This window comes from Podarcis filfolensis, assembly GCF_964270895.1.
Source record: "Podarcis filfolensis genome assembly, chromosome: 11".
Lineage (NCBI taxonomy): Eukaryota > Metazoa > Chordata > Lepidosauria > Squamata > Lacertidae > Podarcis > Podarcis filfolensis.
Genome location: NC_139613.1, coordinates 14225023 through 14242004, shown reverse-complemented (window position 1 = coordinate 14242004; position 16982 = coordinate 14225023). Strand labels below are relative to the sequence as shown.

The 16982-nt window shown below is 42.5% G+C and overlaps 1 protein-coding gene across 1 annotated transcript in view; it reads right to left on the bottom strand.

Moving 5' to 3' along the window:
* Window positions 1–641: 641 nt before the first annotated feature.
* The window catches only part of ST8SIA3 (ST8 alpha-N-acetyl-neuraminide alpha-2,8-sialyltransferase 3), a 45087-nt gene continuing 28746 nt past the window's right edge, over window positions 642–16982 (bottom strand). The window contains exons 4-5 of the mRNA XM_083575778.1: window positions 10731–11288; window positions 642–7135 (exon numbers count right to left, since the gene is read on the bottom strand). Coding sequence (XP_083431904.1) covers window positions 6853–7135; window positions 10731–11288 — 841 coding nt within the window. The 3' untranslated portion in view covers window positions 642–6852. The remainder of the gene's footprint in view (window positions 7136–10730; window positions 11289–16982) is intronic.

Below are 16982 nucleotides of genomic sequence, written 5' to 3'. Positions count from 1 at the left end.
TGCATGCACACTTCTTCAGATACCTGAAGAAGGTATCTGAAGAAGGTATCTGAAGAAGTGTGCATGCACACGAAAGCTCATACCAAGAACTAACTTAGTTGGTCTTTAAGGTGCTACTGGAAGGAATTTTTTTTTTTTTGTTTTATACATTGAACTGTTATGGTGGTACTTAATGGAAATTTGAAACCATGGTCACAAAGTAATAAAAATGGAGATTACTTACTTATTTAAATAAATAAATAAGAAAGAAGGGAACATCCAATTTTTGGGCAACTTTTACATAAATATGCAAGTTCTCATGATTAGGCTGTTGCATTTATACACTGTTGAGCTAGAGTATTCTGCTTTGCTATGTTGATGCTGGGAAAGATGGAGGGCACAAGGAGAAGGGGACGACAGAGGATGAGATGGTTGGACAGTGTTCTCGAAGCTACCAGCATGAGTTTGACCAAACTGCGGGAGGCAGTGGAGGACAGGAGTGCCTGGCGTGCTCTGGTCCATGGGGTCACGAAGAGTCGGTCAAGACTAAACGACTAAACAAAACAACAACAATGTTGATGTGAACATCTGCAGAGCATCCAGAACAACTAACAGATCCTACAAAGTCAGGCGAGGACAAAGAGATAGAGAAGGCCTGGGGGTTTCCAGTGCACAATAAAACATTTTATTTAAAAACAATGCATTCAATATCATGTTTTGGCACATGAGTCAATGTGGCAGGCACATCCACACCCGACAATAACATTGTTGAAATATTCAAAAGGAATCGTTGCAAATCTCCCGCTCCCCACCCCCAATAATTTTCAATCACAATAACTATGCAGAATTCATCTACAAGGAAACAATAAAGAAAAGAAAATACACACACCAAGGTGTACAATCCGACCAAACTGGATCCAACCTTTAAGCCGCTTTGATTTCAGAGGAGGTTTCTGATGCTCCCACTGAAACTGGTAAGGTTGAAACATCTTAATTTTGGCTGGATGAACTAGCTGGCAATGAACAAGTCAGACAAAATATTTACATGTACATTACATTGTACAGATCACATTCCAATCTCAGAGGTGTGGCCCTGTTTCATACATCTTTAATACTTATTATCCTGGAGCTGAACCGAGTTCTAGACAAGCTATTGGGAACAACTCCTCCATCAAAAATGAATTAAGTTGTGTAGCAGGGCAACACTTCATTCATTTAATGGCGCTTGCTTGTTGACTGGTTCCCCCACCAGTGAAATCTCCACTGACTTCACTAGGACAACCTCCAGGTTTTTTCCTCCCCCATGCCAAACGTTTTGAAACATTGTGCAGCTTTCCACACCATTTCACCTGAGATTAAATCCTGACTCTAGTGTACATTTGCTACCTGAAAAATAAAGACTTTCTAATATGGCTATTTAAGAACAAATGGTTGGTTTTGATGACCATGGCAAACTTCTGAAAAATGCGATTTCTGTGTAAAGATGATGCCACTCAGCAAGGAACAGCAAGCTCCTTAGAGTAGTTCACACTTATTTACAGGATCCTGTCCTCTGCTTGCAACCTCCATTCACATTTCCTATTCTTGGCTTTTTGGAGATTTTGGATGCTTAAAGGAAAGAAATGGGAGCAGACAACCTGTTGGTATCTGATTGGGCCTGCAATCAATATACTCACCATATTGTGGTCTGTCAGGAGCCCCCTCCCCCTGGCTGTGCAGCTCCAGGCAAGTTTCCCCCCTCCATCTTCCTTGGACCTCCTATGCTTTGACCATGCTTGGACAACTGTCTGCCTTTGGCTCCCTCTATCAAAAGTTGTGCAGGCCCATTTTAAATGGATGGATGCTAAGAAGTACACACCTGCGCGTAAGTCCATGAAATTAGGGAATCAGAAATCTTTGTTGATCTACTGCCAGTCACTCAGGGATCTACTAGTAGATATCAATCTCCCTTCTGCATGCCTATATTTTATATAGACCAATTGACAATGGACGATCATGTAAGCCAGAGTACATAGATTTGAGCTGGATTTCCAGTCTGGAAATATTGTGTGTCTCAATTGCCAGCGCAGTCATCAGGTAGTTTTGAGTATTTTGACCAAGGCCTATCTACCGATGCCTAATCAAATCAAGAGCTTAACAACACGTGTTGTATACAGCAATGTGTACCAGCATGGTTCTTGCACTGGGACTGCCATTCGGAGTGTTTGCACATGCATATCTCTTTGATGCCATTGCGGGTCTTCTGCAGGTGAGAATGAAGGCATGTTACAGACGTGGACAATGGAATACTCATGCACCTTGAACACATACGTTTGGATGTGAGCTTCCTTCCACCACAGGCAGTGCAAGTTTCTCATTTAATATCAGTGAACGCAAGGTAGGTCTTCATGCACGATGCTGTGAAGAACAGCAAAGATGTCAAGCACCCCAGTCTAAATGTCTACTGTCTGCCAAGATGCACACATGGACCTCTTGTGCACATGGAATGTGCCCCGCCATTAATTTCAGTGAAGGGAGCCAAGCTACACGGCTTAGCTGGTTCCTTCCACTAAAATGAATTGCGTAACCTTCCAGGTGGGAAAGCTGTGTGCACATACCAGAACACTCATGCCCAGAACAGATCACTTGGTACAGTGGTGAAAAGAGGTCCTAGAATAATTGGATTAAAGTTTGTTTGTTTCGATAGACATCTTATTTAAGTCCTGCCCTATATTTGCATTTCTGCTGCGTCTATCTATCTCTTGAATCTCTTAGTCAAGGACCCACGCTACTCTAGAAGCTATGCTACTCAAGGAGTTGTGTCACCCTAGAATTCACAACTCATTTAAAAATCTATGTTGCATGACTGTTACATACCATTCTAGGACTGATGGTACTCAAGCATTTATACGATTGTTGAACAGCCTCTCTTGGGCTCGGCAATGGGGTTGCTTTGGACAAACACAGTGGAAGTCCTTTCAACTGATGCCAGCAGAAAAATAAAAGCTATTTACAGTTTTGGCCAACAACTGTAGGATCACACCAGTTTTCAAAAGCAGGATTAAAGCAGCATATAGGAAATACATTGTCGTGAATCATACACTTTGCTTTAAGGAGAGACTTCTGCCCTGAAACCAAGAGTATTGATACGTCAAAAAAAGTAATTTGCTTTGGATGATATTGAGCTGTTGATTTTGAAGTTGGGCTCCCTGATGGAATCTATGGCTCTGAAATATTCAATGAGGTTATGAAATATCAATGGCAAATTCCACATGAAAATCAATGACTATGATATGACCCTTTCGTTGTCAATACCTTTCTGAATTCCAATTACTAATGTCTGAATAATTTGTTTTCTTTCTTGGATCTCTTTCTCTCCTCTCTTTTTACAGAGCCATAAGCATTAATCTGCACAATGTTTTCTTGGGTGGATTTCTACTGCGGTCAATGGATTGCTCCTGTTAAAGAGGTTCGAAGACTGCAGGCCATTACACCCAGCAATTCATCTTAGCTGGATTGATGACCAACTTTGTGACTTGGTAACAACAGTAGCTATACAATAAGGAGCACATAAGTGGTCAGTGCAATTTCTTACTGTCATCAACTAGAAATTGGAAAAAGAGAGAGAGAGAGATACTCACAAATCACATTAGTCTGTGGGTAACACAAACACTATTACTATGTCCCTATTAATGCAACAACATATCAATAATTAGAGATCAGTGCTGTTCAAACGTTCATTGAATGCCTTCCCTGAATTGTCGTCAAGGATGACAATTATAATTCAAATAGAATAACCAGGCTGGCTTCTGAGCAAGTTCTTAATTTAGGGCTTAGCTTGGAAGTCCCCAAATGCCTGGACCGCTATAGGTTATCTTGCATTAGCATGTATTAAAAAACCACAACAAAACAAAACAAAAACCTTAGCAATCTAGGGTAACTAACACAATGAGATAGGCTCTGTTTAGGAGCTTACTATCCTCAGGGTCCCATCTGGAAAAGTGGCAAGTTAGGAGGCTTCCATTTCATCTCCCACATTTAAGAACTCCTATCTGCGTCTCCCCAAGTACACATGTATCAAATATAGGATCAGGCTACTACTTTTTGTCGCACTGTTCTTCCACTATCAGCCTCTAATATATCACACAATGGCAAACGGTTACTGATGTCAATGATATCACCGGTAAACATACGTTAAGTGCAGGGTCTTCTTCAGTGGAATATCATGGTGGAATAATGGAAGTGCAAATCAGTTCCTATACATTTTTTGTGGAGGGGAAGAGAAGAAGCATGTGTTTAGGGACAGGATATGGCCATCTGAACCAGCTCAGCTAACACCAATGAAGCTTTTGAACCATACATCAATAATATCAAAGCTTGAGGTTAAAACAAACAATCAAGATTATATTGAAATATAGGCTGAATAGCTTTGATCCCAAGGTGCTCCAGTGATAGACCATTAATGTCAATGGGCTGTTATTTCAGTAGAGGACCTTAAAGATCAGATCCTTTGAAGACTTTAGCAAAGCTCATGGCACACTCAACGAAGCTGAAATCACTATTTATTTATTTCTTTTTGAAAAAGCAAGTTCTGCAGGATTATGGTATACGTTGCAAGTTTAATTGTTTCTGAGACTTAAATTTTGGAAAGTGGAAGGACTTGAAAGATGGTCCATCCCATTCCCCCCCCCAAAAAAAACCCCATGCTTGATTAATCATACATATTTTAGTTGACTACTCTGATCAATCAATTGCTTTAAATCTGCAAAAATCTTCAGATGGGCAAAATAATTTTGAAGCAAAACCATCGTTTTTGCTGTTGTTGTATGTTTGTCTCTTTTAAAAGAGGAATTATCTCCTGCATGAGAACAAAGGAGGGTGGGTGTGTGCCTGTTTTATGACGGTACTTTTAATGAATGCTTGTGTTAAGGTTTGTTTTAAAAACAAACAAAAAAACACCCTTGCTGCTTGACTAAACTGGGACAGTTTTATAAAAGGTAATTAAAAAGTGTTTAATAAATGAGTCTAGCTAAGGAATTTTCAACACTGCAAAATCCAGGGAGTAGTCTCTTCGCAAAGAGGCAGTCAAACAGAGTTGAAACTTCTCCAGGTGCCAGTTTTCACATAACTACCAACTGTAAACAACAGAAAGTTAAGTAACTGCTTCGACCCTAAGGGATAATGCCAAAAATGTATAGTTAGGGAAGACCCTCAAACTCCCAACAATACACACACACACACATACATACACATATATACATACACACCCACCCATACCATGATGTAGCTTGGGGTTTAAACTTCCGGAAAGCAGTGGCTTATAGCAACAGTGACGTTTAGAAGTGAAGTAGATTTCTAGAGGGAAATCCAAAAAAAAAACATTCCCAGCCCTGGTGTGAAACCAATGGCGTTCTTCCATTAGTCATGTCAGAACAAATACTTGGGTGATATTAGACGAGGAGACATGGGAGACCTGGAGCTCTCATGAATCCTCTCAATCTGCAGCAGGGATGGGGACACTCTGGGGCACGAGGTGAGGTGTTGCCATTGCGCTGCACCCCCTGTGAATACCAGGAGGGGACATGGCAGGGCACCATGTTGACAGCAACAGAGCTTTCTCATCCCTGATCCAAGAACTTCAAACTCATCAGAAACTAGGGCAAAAACCGAATGACTCAAACTCGTCTGTAGCTTTTCTAACTAGTCTCAACACGGCATAGCATTTTAGCATTGCGTTCGTGGTCTATTCAAAACTGTAGAGCAGTTGCGGACAATATCTTCATCCTCAGGGGCCAGACTGTCCCAGACCGAGTTCTTTGATGAACGAACTCCTATGGAGTCATGCCTGCGCCCTTTGGCTGGGGAGAGGCTGTGACCTCCTTGGTTGGTTGGTTCGGAAGCCCCCTTGGTTGAATAAATTGGCCTAGGACGGGATGTGGCAATTCTTGCTTTCACAGATGCCCTTTGAGATATGACTGGGTGCTACAGAAGTTTCTGTATTGCCACAGAGACTTCTGGTGGCATGCTCTTTCTTTACAAAGGGCATTTGCTAAGTCTCTCTCACTCGAGAAGCACACTGTGCAAAAGCGAGAAGTGTTTCGTTTAATGCTGGGAGTGGCACAGGTCAAGTCAGAGACTGCCTGGCCCTGTCCAGATCTTCTCTACCTAGCCATAGTGGTTGGGACAAGCTTGAGGGGGATGGAAATAGGAGTCCACAAAAGATTGTGACAAGGGCCAATGCATCCCTTGGGTATCCAATGGACTATCTCTGCATGCCTGCATGGAAAGTATATTTCACTCCCCATTGGGCTTGTTATGCTAACGAAAGATCTTTGGAGTAATACAATGGCCACTTACAGTGATATATTCCCATTGACCTTAAAGGAGTTAATACTGGTGCAAATGGTCATTTGGTCAGAACATTCAGGAGCCATTTTTCAGCTACTAAGAGGAGTTGTGCAAGTTAGCCAAGAAAACAAGCCAAGAATCTTAAGAAGCAAACACAGGTGTTTTAACATTCAACGTTTTGCGGACATTTTGCGGAATGTGAAAAATACGTGACTATGAAAATACTTTAAAGAGAGCCATCTTGGCAGCATAACCAGAAATGCAAAACTTTCTGCTGTAAACAGCTTTGACTTTCCTACTGCACAAATAGAATAAATCCTTCTGCATTGCTAAATATGTTAAAGACACCCTCCAATGCTTGAAAAGATGGCAATCAAAGGGTGCTTTCAGAGCATCTCTGAATCAAAGGAAATCCCTGCCCATAAATTCTTTTTTTTTTTCCATTTAGAATTCTGTTTTGAAAAAAACGGTGAATTCATTTTGGGCACTTTTTTTTTTTTACTTAAAAAACAACGACAATCATTTGGCACTTCAAGTGTTAAATCCTTAGGCACACTGGGACAAAGTCAGCTTTGCTAGACCTTCGCCGTGAATTCGAAAGAGTTGCTGGAATTCGGCAGGGAGCTGGTGGGACTCTTGCCACTTGGTCGTAAACTTTGTTCCTTTTTTATCATAGTAATGGTACGGAAGGTCTTCCCGGTTGTTCGGATTAAATCCAAAAGGCCAGAACCCGTATAGGTGGATTTCGTCACAAATTGCAGATGCCAGCGTATACATGAGAATACCTGTACTGAGCCGTTTGGGTGCCAAGTGCTTGTTTTTCCAATACCTGCGAAATAAAAAGAAAGCATGACATGGGAAATGGATTATATATATTGAATGGAAATGTTCTGGAAATGCATAATAATGTCATTTTGAAATCCCTTTTAGAGCAACACCTTTACTAGGCCAACCACGACATCGAAAAACAATGTGCAAGCTTTTGTTAAGGCATAGACAAACTCAGCTCTCCAGATGGTTTTGGGACTACAACTCCCATCACCCCTGACCACTGGTCCTGTTAGGTAGGGATGATGGGAGTTGTAGTCCCAAAACATCTGGAGGGCCGAGTTTGCCTATGCCTGCTTTAGTGAGTGCTCTAGTGATGAATCTCATCTCTGAAAAGACGAAAAGATTAGCTGTTCTTGACTGTTCTCATCTTTTCAGAGACGAGGAGTCAGCTGCTGCTGTACTTCTTGTTCCTAACAAGCACTTGGTGCAACGTGATATCTATGGCACAAGAAAAACAGGGGGAAGAGCACCTTAAATGAACAACATATCCTCCCCTCCAAAGGGGAGAGACTCAGCTGATACCTGGGGCAAAAGAAATCTTTATTATAACTCCATGTGTCTCAGAGCACAAGGACTGCTCAAACTCTACCCATACATTCACATCTGAACTGCACAAAACTTAATAGAGTGTTTGAAAAGAAGTTCGCAGAACGATGACATGTGTGCCATAAATGGAAACCTTGGCCAACCAAGGCCGTCATGTACTGATAGCTCTTGTCTTCTGGGCTTCTTTTCAAAGATTCCTTTACTGGTAAGATTAAGGGCCTTCCTTCACCTTTTGGGGCAACCCTGATATGTGCACAGCAACTTAAGGCGCACTACCCAGTGCTGGCTACTTTAATATGTTCCATATTAAAACCGTGGCCAGATGCAGACTTCATGGCTTCAATATAAGCCACACGACTGCTCTGTTTCCCACTTAGCCTGATGAATCTCGACAATATAAGAGCTTGTTCAGTATTCTGTGATATTTTGGTTGGCCCAATTAAGGCCAAACAAAGAGGGAATATTTCTCATGGGCCAACGTGGCTATCTAGACTTCTGTTTTGACTGATAATGACAGCATCTGGATGCCTTGGAGTGAGGCAGCTTTCCTATGTTCCCCCAATGATCATTCCCTGATACTGTAAAGAATAGTCAAGTCTTAGCTTCTGGGGGAGCTCAGTGTACATGGCTAAGCTTCCCTCTAGATCTGGGATGGGGTGCCTGTGGCCTGATAGAGGTTGCTGGATTCCAAAACCCATCAGCTCCAGCCAGCGTAGCCAATGGACAGGGATGATGGAAGTTGTAGTTCAACAACATCTAAAGATCTGTACGTTCCTCTCTGCCCCAGCTGCACCCTGGCTATTCCTGATCCTGAGTCTGGTTGTCTTTCCTCCCATCTTGTTTATATATGTTTTTGTAGCTCCTGGTGGCAATTTCTATGTACTCTACACTTCTCTACCCACACCACCACAAGCTCCCTAGAGTTTGTGGACCTTGTTCATTTACCCAGCAACCTAAACTGGCAAAGACCTGACAATCTTATCTTAATAAGAATTTGATTAGCTACAATTGCTCACAAATGTTGAGTGCAAATGAGCAAACGTACGGCTTCCAGGAGCAAAGATGGCAGCTGCCACACTCCTTCCCTGCCTCTACCACAGGGGTTAAGTCATGGTTTGTCTTAGTGCTACACCCGAACCTGGGCTCATGGTTTGTCAAACTCGAGGCAAACCACAATCTGTAACCAAGGTTTGTTCTTGGGTTTACCATTCATGGTTTGTTGGGGGGAGATAAGCTACAAGCCAGGGTTTGCACAGAGCAATAAGCCAAACCATGGCTTAGCTCTGGGTAGCAGCAAGACCAGAGGATCAAAGTGCCCTTGATCTGCTCTCCAGCAACCTCCATGTTTACTTGTGCTACTGTAAGTAATGGCTTGGCTTAGCATTACATAGTTACTGGGCCACTGTATCATGATTTATTCTTTGTTATATTTTTTTGCGAAAGGAAATTAGGCTACAAATTTAATCTACCTCTCTTTCAAATCAGAACCAGTGAAGGCGGTGAAGGTCCTGTGTGAGTGTCTGGAGGCGGTTGGAGGATGGATGGCGGCTAACAGATTGAGGTTGAATCCTGACAAGACAGAAGTACTGTTTTTGGGAGACAGGAGGCGGGCAGGTGTCGAGGACTCCCTCGTCCTGAATGGGGTAACTGTGCCCCTGAAGGACCAGGTGCGCAGCCTGGGAGTCATTTTGGACTCACAGCTGTCCATGGAGGCACAGGTTAAATCTGTGTCCAGGGCAGCTGTTTACCAGCTCCACCTGGTACGGAGGCTGAGACCCTATCTGCCTGCGGACTGCCTCGACAGAGTGGTGCATGCTCTGGTTATCTCCCACTTGGACTACTGCAATGTGCTCTACGTGGGGCTACCTTTGAAGGTGACCCGGAAACTACAACTAATCCAGAATGCGGCAGCTAGACTGGTGACTGGGAGCGGCCGCCGAGACCACATAACACCGGTCTTGAAAGACCTACATTGGCTCCTAGTATGTTTCCGAGCACAATTCAAAGTGTTGGTGCTGACCTTTAAAGCCCTAAACGGCCTCGGTCCAGTATATCTGAAGGATCGTCTCCACCCCCATCATTCTACCCGGACACTGAGGTCCAGCTCCGAGGGCCTTCTGGCGGTTCCCTCACTGTGAGAAGCTAAATTACAGGGAACCAGGCAGAGGGCCTTCTCGGTAGTGGCACCCTCCCTGTGGAATGCCCTCCCACCAGATGTCAAAAAGAACAACAACTACCAGACTTTCAGAAGACATCTGAAGGCAGCCCTGTTTAGGGAAGCTTTTAATGTTTGATGTATTACAGTATTTTAATATTTTTTTGGAAGCTGCCCAGAGTGGCTGGGGAAGCCCAGCCAGATGGGCGGGGTATAAATAATAAATTATTATTATTATTATTATTATTATTATTATTATTATTATTATTTTTTTTTTTTTTTTTTAAATACATATTTATTAAAGTTTTAGAAAACAAAGAATTCATCATTTCAAAAAGTATCATTTCCATACATAAAGCTCAAGAAAAACAACAATATATGACAGAAAAAGGAAAAAAAAATAAAAGAAGAAAAATAAAAAAAACAGAAAAAGGAAAAACACTCTTTCTTAAATTTATAAAGTTCCATGCCCCTCTGTCTTGACCTCCTCACATCCCCCTTTTTTGTGTTCCATTTTACTCCAATCAGATTCAGCAAATTCAAAACCTTGTTTCAACCATACTTAATGTTATATTCTAATTATTATGTCCCCATTTTCCATTTTTTTTAATCCATGCCTCATCTTATAAAATATGACATAATATTGTTCTATTCATAACCCCTTATCCTTTTTTTTCTTAGATTCTTCTTTTCACACACCTTTGGCCAAGGTCACACAAACCCTGTTAATTTTACTTCCCACATCCTATTGACACTCAATATTATTATTATTATTATTAGCACATTTATAAACAACCTTAAACAACCCCTCGATTCTTGACTGCTGCTCCTCAACTGTGCTGCAAACTACAACGAAAGCAAACAACAGCATCAAGGGGTGAGTTAAATGCACCTGTTGAGATGTTGCATGATATTTCCTGGCCAAGCCAGCTGGACTTTTAGCTGCCCACGATGCTCGATAAAGAAGTCAACCAATGTTCTTGTAATGGTTGCTGAAGTATGGAAGAAAAAGGCTGGGATCCAGAGAATGGCGCCATCCAGCTTCTTCAGGCTTAGGAAAAAGTTATTTCGATCTTGAATGGTCAACAGGTTGTTGTAGTACTTCTCCAGAATGCTGGGGTTGAAGGTGGTGAGATTGGTTTTCCTCCCGACATCCTTCTGGAATGCCTCAGTCGGGGCAAAATTGCAACGGAAAACAAAATCGTATTTATCTATTTCTTGCCCGCACTGACTGCCCACAAGGATGCCGCTGTTTCCGACGACAGCACAAATATTGTAGTGCTTGTTCTGAATAGGAGAGACATCTGGAAGCAGCAAGCGGAAGCTGTTGCTAATGGAGAAGACATATTTGTGGCTGGAGTAATCGTAATGCATCAGCTGCCCAATCCGAACCATATTCTTCGTCAAGGAGAAGTTTTTGATCACGTCAACATGCTGAAGAATTTCTCGCCTAGAACAATAAAAGAACATGCATTTCATGAACATGGTGGGTCTTCCTTCTTATGCTGAATTGTTATCTTTGCCTTGAGGAAATGGGAAGGAAGGGGCTAATTTCACAATTATGTAATTGAAGGAGCGCCTTCCTCCATTCCAGCCAACCTGTTTTTTTGAACTGCTTGTGGTGCCCGCAGGGAATATGGCACCTTTCACCAAAAGAAGCAGGGCCTTCTCAGTGGTGACACCCTGGCTATGGAATTCTCTCCCTGTAAAGATCAGATTGTCTCTACACTATATTTATTCAGGAGGCAGCTTCCAACCTATTTGTTTCAGCAGACACAACAGGGGTGATACTACTGAGGATTATTCCATTTTGCTTGGTCTGCTTTTGTTTTTACAGTAATACTATATTTTAATTTTAACCTGTCATTTGAAGAAGGGCAGGGAATAATAATAATACTAATATTTACAACAGGGACGCAGAGCTATTGGCCCTCCAGAAGTTGCTAAGATTGCAACTCCCATCACCCTTGGCCATTTTCTATGCTGGGGTTGATGGGAGTTGAAGTCCAACAGTGCTAGGAGGACCAAAGATCCCCCGCTCCTGATTTACACCAAGAACAGAGTACATTTGGGCTTGGTTCACACAATACTCTCCATTATTCTAGCTGCTCGCCCCACAGGCTTCTGTACATGCTTATAAAATCTAATGCACACGTGCCCAAATTGCACAGTCAGTATCAGCGCCCCCCCCATCTGAAAATAGATCACATGATCTGGGCCTACATTAACTTACCTTCCCTACGACTATCAGGCAGTAAGTAGTGTAATGGCAGATTCATGAATACAGGCTCCCTTCAGGATAGACAGAGGCATGTCTCCTCACAGCCACCCTCCCCTCTACGATTAAGGAACCTTCTTGATTACACAACACTTATATAATAATTATAATTAGGGATGCATTGCCGTAATCAATGCAGATCTCCATGTGTTTCCTTTCAGCCAGATCTACTATTTTCTGTGCACATGCATGGGCAAATGATTTGGACTACTCCAATAGCTTCTTTCAGAGTGATTTAATTTGCGTTCTCCTTGAATTCCCATTGCACGTAACAGAACCGCTTCGAGGGTTTCTCTCTCTCCTTAAAATCAAGTGGTCTAAACGTTTTGTGAAATAAAAGGCATTCATTTCACTCATTTATTTGTATTAGTGGGGTAATTAAAAAATAATAATAATATTCACCTACTGAGAATTTGTTTTGTGGCATGAAATTAATCCTGAGTCAGAAAGGGAATAAAAAGGTGGGTCTTTGCTGCTTTTGCTTTTATTTATTAAATTTCTATACTGCCTTTCATTGGAGGATCACAGCGCTGTTTACAATATGAGAACAGAAAAACACATAACCCAGTAACAAACAAAAACAATACCCTACCACAGTTTAAAAGGCAGAGGAATGTTTTTTTCCTGGCGCCTAAAGGAGCCAGAGAAGTCTCCCTGGGGAAAGCATTCCACAAAGAGAACCTCTCATAGAGGAGGCACATGAAAAAGGGCTTCAGGTCCATGAATAATCATAGTTTAGAGGTCCTGGGCCCTAGGGAAGTTAGATTATCCTGCACCAGGGCCAGGGCCTTCTCAGTGATGGCTCCAACCTGGTGGAAGAAGAAGAAGAAGAAGAGTTTGGATTTGATATCCCGCCTTTCACTCCCCTTCAGGAGTCTCAAAGCGGCTAACAATCTCCTTTCCCTTCCTCCCCCACAACAAACACTCTGTGAGGTGAGTGGGGCTGAGAGACTTCAGAGAAGTGTGACTAGCCCAAGGTCACCCAGCAGCTGCATGTGGAGGAGCGGAGACACGAACCCGGTTCCCCAGATTACAAGACTACCGCTCTTAACCACTACACCACACTGGCTCTGTCCCATCAGAACAGGGCCCTGCAGGATTTAACTTCCTTCCGCAGGGCCTGTAAGACAGAGCTGTTCTGCCAGGCTTTCAATTTGAATTTAGCCTGATCTGTTATTCCCCTTCCTTCCCTCCCCCTCCCCCTTTTTATGAAGACTACCCGCTCTGGGATCCCACAGCTAATTCTCCCCTGGTCTCCTCGCTGGCCCAAATAGGACTAATTTAGCCAGCTAGCCCTGGTGATCATCTAATGTTTATTGGATGGATTTCCCCCCTAAATTGATTTTTGAATTCTGAATTTATTGTTATCTACGTTTTATACTGTATTTTATGCTGTTTTTGTTGCATCAATTAAGTGTTTTAAATTTGTTGTTAGCCGCTTTGAGCCCGGTTTTCTGAACCGGGAAGGGCGGGGTATAAATAAAATTATTATTATTATTATTATTATTATTATTATTATTATTATTATTATTATCACTTGTCTACCAGGGAAGATTTCAAAAAAATAATTTCATAATGAAGCAGGAAGTTCCTTCAAAACAAATCTGAATCAAAAGAGAAAAAGTGCAGCAGGAGCCACCACCCCACCTATCTGAGCCTGAGGGCGCATTTGGAAATCTAAGGAACTGCTGAGGGCACTACAAAATACCTACTTCATAGAAGAAAAACTGGTGACGCTCAGAGCCCCCTTTCCAAACACTAGGCAAAACATCTGCATGCCCACCAAACAAATGAAACACAGATAAAACAAATGAACAGCCCCCCACCCAAGAAACCTCATTAAAAATAATTGGGAGCGGCAGGGGGCCCTGACAGGCACCAAGGGGGTATCTGAGAACACTATGATGTTGATAGACACCACATTGGGGAAAACTCCAGGCCAAGAAGACCCCCAAAGTGGAAGTTCATTCTCCACTTCCATCCCAAAGCTACAATTCTCAAGAGTGGTTTGAAAACCAACCCCTCTTCCCAGGGAACTCTGGGAATTGTAGGTCTGGAAGGTGAACAGGGGTCTACTATCAACTCTCAGACCCTTAGTGAACTGCAGCTCCCAGAATTCTATGGGGCCAAGCAACAACTGTGTGAAGTACTTTAAATGTATGGTGTGAATGTGGCCTGCTTGAGTCCTCATTCTTAATGCTTAATCAACCAAGTACATTAAGCTAAGAAGTACATAATATCCTTAACAATATGAGTATGCCTGAACTTATAAACCTATTAACCATACTTAAGGAACATTGACTATTGATTGTACATTACTTAACTGCCACACACCTATCAAATTAACATATCACACCATATCTAATATCCAGGTGTATCTAAAAAACCCCACTCCTGTTGTAAGTTGATCCAGTACAGTGGTATCTCACGTTAAGTTCGTTCCGGAGGTCTGTTCTTAACCTGAAACTGTTCTTAACCTGAAGCACCACTTAAGCTAATGGGGCCTCCCGCTGCTGCCACGCGATTTCTGTTCTCATCCTGAAGCAAAGTTCTTAACCCGAGGTACTATTTCTGGGTTAGCGGAGTCTGTAACTTGAAGCATATGTAACCTGAGGTACCACTGTAGAGGGTTATTAATCTGCCGTATCAATAGAAACCATCAGTATGCCAAAGTACCAACCATCTATTATGTACAGCCCATAACTTGATATGGAACCTCATCTTGTTCTGTGACCTTATTTAGTCACACGCTTCCCTCTCAGATGCTATGATTAATAGATTAATTAAGGTCTGTAGCACACTTATATCATAACTAGTTTTCCTGGCAAATACCACCTTGTGGAACATCATAGTGTTCTCAGATACCCCCTTGGTGCCCAAGGGTTTGGGTTAATTGTGGGAAGGTAGAAGCTCATTCCTCTATTGCACCTTGAAAAAGTTTGGGGACAGTATTGGCTGAAATGCGCACTTATCGCCATCTCTGATGCCCTTTGTCAAATCTCCTCACAGCCCCCACACTGACCCTGCATCCATTTCCTAAAATTTCGCCAAAGTATTAGCATAACTGGCAACCACAATGACAGTCAACAAGGAGACACTTCATCAGAATGAGCTCTGTCATGCTTCCTTTAGATTTTAGAACATTTTATGCTATCTTTGAAGAACCAAGCTCCATAAGATCTATAATGCACAACTGCCTAGGATGTAAGTGGAAGCACATTTGGGCTTAGGGTTGCCATATTTCAAAAAGTGAAAATCTGGACACAAAAGCTTTTTAATTTTTTTAAATAAAATCTCCAAATAAAATGACATTTTAAAGCTTTTTTTTTAAAAAAAGGAAAATTGCCAATAAATCAACACTTCCGATATGGGCTTCCATGCGCCCGGGTTGTCCCTGACATTTTAACCAGGTTATGAAACTTCTGCCCAGAGATCATCAGGGGGTTTGGACTGAGTGTCCATCAATATACAGATGATACCAACTCTACCTCTCTTTCAAATCAGAACCGGTGAAGGCGGTGAAGGTCCTGTGTGAGTGCCTGGAGGCGGCTGGAGTATGGATGGCGGCTAATGGATTGAGGTTGAATCCTGACAAGACAGAAGTACTGTTCTTGGGGGACAGGGGGCGGGCTGGTGTGGAGGACTCCCTGGTCCTGAATGGGGTAACTGGGCCCCTGAAGGATCAGGTGCGCAGCCTGGGAGTCACCCACTGAAATTAATGAGCATGACTAAGCTAGGTCCATTGATTTCAACAGGTCTACTCTGAGTAACGTTCAGCTGACAATGACCAATTATTTCTAAAATTGAATCTAAATTAGCATATACAAAGTATATGCAATTCTGCACCCTTTTTTCCCTGGGTGTGTATGTGTGTGCTGCACTTCCACTTTCCCTGCGATTTGCGTAGAATGGGCACAAGCCTCCAACGAAGACATTGGGCATTCGCAAACTGGGCTCTAAAGCCTTTCCAATCTAGGATTCATCTGCGAAAGTGAATTAGTTTTAGGACATCTAGAGGATTAAACCAATCAACCCTCTTCCTGTGGATTAATTCTGAAATGTGTGTGTGTGTGTGTGTGTCCACTTATCATCAAAATTAAACATACGGCTAGCACATGTTTAATTAACTAAGTAACACTTAAATTTATGGAATTTGCTACCAGAGGATGTGATGATGGCCACTAGCTTTACACAGCTTTAGAAGAGGATTAGAGGGATCTATCATTAGGCATGAAGGCTATCTGGAACCTCTATTTTTTTAGGGGCAGCACGACACTAAACACCACTCCATGTGGGGCACCAGTGGGAGATGGCTAAGGCCTTCAGTCCTCGCTCATGGCTTTCTGAAGACATCTGCTTACTTGGCCAAACTGTGGGAAGCCGGATAGTGGGCTAGAGATGGACCTTTCATCTGACATAGCAGGGCTCTTACATCACCATCACCATCACCATCACCATCACCATCACCATCACCATCACCATCATAATTTATATACCACCCTATATCCACAGGTCTCAGGGCAGGTACAACTATAACAATAACAAATCCCTCTGTCTTGGGTGTTAATTTCCATACGATGGGGTGTACGACTGCACACCGTTTCTCACACCCTGTAGGAGTTTCAGATGCTGTAATGCAGGTTATGGCTATGGTTTTCCCAGTAGTGATGTATGGAAGTGAGAGCTGGACTATAAAGAAGGCTGATCACCGAAGAATTGATGCTTTTGAATTATGGTGCTGGAGGAGACTCTTGAGAGTCCCATGGACTGCAAGAAGATCAAACCTAGCCATTCTGAAGGAAATCAGCCTTCAGTGCTGAGTGCTCACTGGAAGGACAGATCCTGAAGCTGAGACTCCAATACTTT